Source organism: Anarrhichthys ocellatus, unplaced genomic scaffold, assembly GCF_004355925.1.
Source record: "Anarrhichthys ocellatus isolate YVR2014 unplaced genomic scaffold, GSC_Weel_1.0 scaffold20, whole genome shotgun sequence".
NCBI lineage: Eukaryota > Metazoa > Chordata > Actinopteri > Perciformes > Anarhichadidae > Anarrhichthys > Anarrhichthys ocellatus.
Genome location: NW_022280050.1, coordinates 156,288 through 158,018, shown reverse-complemented (window position 1 = coordinate 158,018; position 1,731 = coordinate 156,288). Strand labels below are relative to the sequence as shown.

The window sequence follows — 1,731 nt, the reverse complement described above, 5'->3', positions numbered from 1 at the left end:
ACACACACACACACACAACATCCAAAATGATGCCTGGAGATCAACAAGCATCTGGGTGGTGCTCACTGTTAACATCCACACTGTGGCATAATGAACACGCACAACCCTCCTTACCGGCAGGTCAACGCTGACGTCCGTCCCGTCCAGTAAGGACACACGGCAGGTGATGACAGACTTTGCCTCCCCAGCAGCAGGGATGTGCGTCGTGGCACGCTGGGCCTCCCGTAACCGACTTTTCTCCGCATGTTTCCGGATGGAACGTCGGCCCAGCGTCCTGCGCAGGAAACTCAGCATGATGGGGGAGAGAGGGAGGGATACACTGCTACACCTGTAGGAGAAGAGGGAGGATATGAATACACACAAGATGTTAAGTTTGTATTTGTGAACTGCACAATAAACATACAAGTATGTAAGGTGGACAACAGTTGCTTACTCGGACCACAGAAACATGACATGTATTGTTTTTAGTTGACTGTTGTAATGTCAGCAGGCAGCTAGTTAGTTTTCCATCAAGGATACCTGGCAAACTACCAACTAACAGGTCCATTTGTGTGTATTAACTTATATCGTAATCTCATATATATATATATGTGTAAAACCAGCAAGGATAAAAATAAAAAAATAGTATAATATTCAACAAATACAAAAAAAAACAAAGTACAAAGAACATTAATTTACAATCTTAGGTTAGCCAACGAATCGACTTCAAAGATGTGCAAACTACAAAACCCCTTACAAAGACAGGCTAGAAAACTACAACATTCTTCTGCTAAAATAATATTAATGAACCAAACAAATGAACAATTTAACCCACAGCTTCACAATTGTACCCAGTTTTGAGGCCTGAGAGTAACGTTAACTTGATGTAAGCAAAAGCAACAGGTGTGCGCTTGTTTTTATTACCAGGAGCTAACCGTTAGCGGTTAACGTACGCGACACACATGACTCCGCCCGCGCAAGGGTGTCCCCGCATAGCAAAACAAACGCCGTCTTTTGCTTCGAAAAGCTGTATCCGACGTACACTTGCTCCGCAGTCACTTGTGGATAAAGAACGCATACGTACGAAAGACTGAATTCACGGCGAGAGGACGTCCGCTTGCATCGTAGACGACTAAACAGCAACCTTGTACATGTCCGCGGTTTGTAACTTGTTCCTCTTTTCTTCCTTTTTCTCCCCTCCTCGTTACCTCTGCGGGGTAATTTTCTCTCCCAGGTCCCAACAAAAAGTAGGAGGCAAAGCTTTCCTCCGGATGTGACGTCACTATAAATCCCTAACAAACAAAAAACGTAATTAGCATATTTAAAGCGACATGCCGTTTTTATATGAGCTGGCAGAGTTAATAAAATATTCTTTTTGTGGGGTTTCCTCCCAAAAAAAAACACACACACACTTAAAGTATTGTTGCCCCATGCGAGTTTACATTTAGTTTTTTCAGTTATAGTGTACTTTATTGATACAAGACCAGAGAGAATAAGGTTTATAATTGATTATACACACAATAACGTTATGAACAGTAAAATATATTAATAACCATATATTCACGAAATAGTTGACATGCCATTTAAAACTTATAGTATGAAGAAGATTGGCCTCGTTTGATCCATACGGTGTTGTCACCATTAGACAGCAGCATCCCCTTCTGGTTAGTTTGGGAATAATGGTTTAGAAAAGGTGGTCAGAGACTATAGGACCTGTTTGGTTAGGGTGTGGAGGTTATCATAGAAGGTTAG

At 41.8% G+C, this 1,731-nt stretch overlaps 1 protein-coding gene across 5 annotated transcripts in view; it reads right to left on the bottom strand.

Annotated features, from left to right (window-relative positions):
- Positions 1–1,237, bottom strand: part of epb41l5 (erythrocyte membrane protein band 4.1 like 5) — a 26,259-nt gene extending 25,022 nt beyond the window's left edge. For all 5 annotated transcript variants that reach the window (XM_031858373.1, XM_031858376.1, XM_031858375.1 and 2 more), the window contains exons 1-2: positions 1,064–1,237; positions 115–328 (exon numbers count right to left, since the gene is read on the bottom strand). In XM_031858373.1, coding sequence (XP_031714233.1) covers positions 115–294 — 180 coding nt within the window. In that variant the 5' untranslated portion in view covers positions 295–328; positions 1,064–1,237. The remainder of the gene's footprint in view (positions 1–114; positions 329–1,063) is intronic.
- Positions 1,238–1,731: the final 494 nt, after the last annotated feature.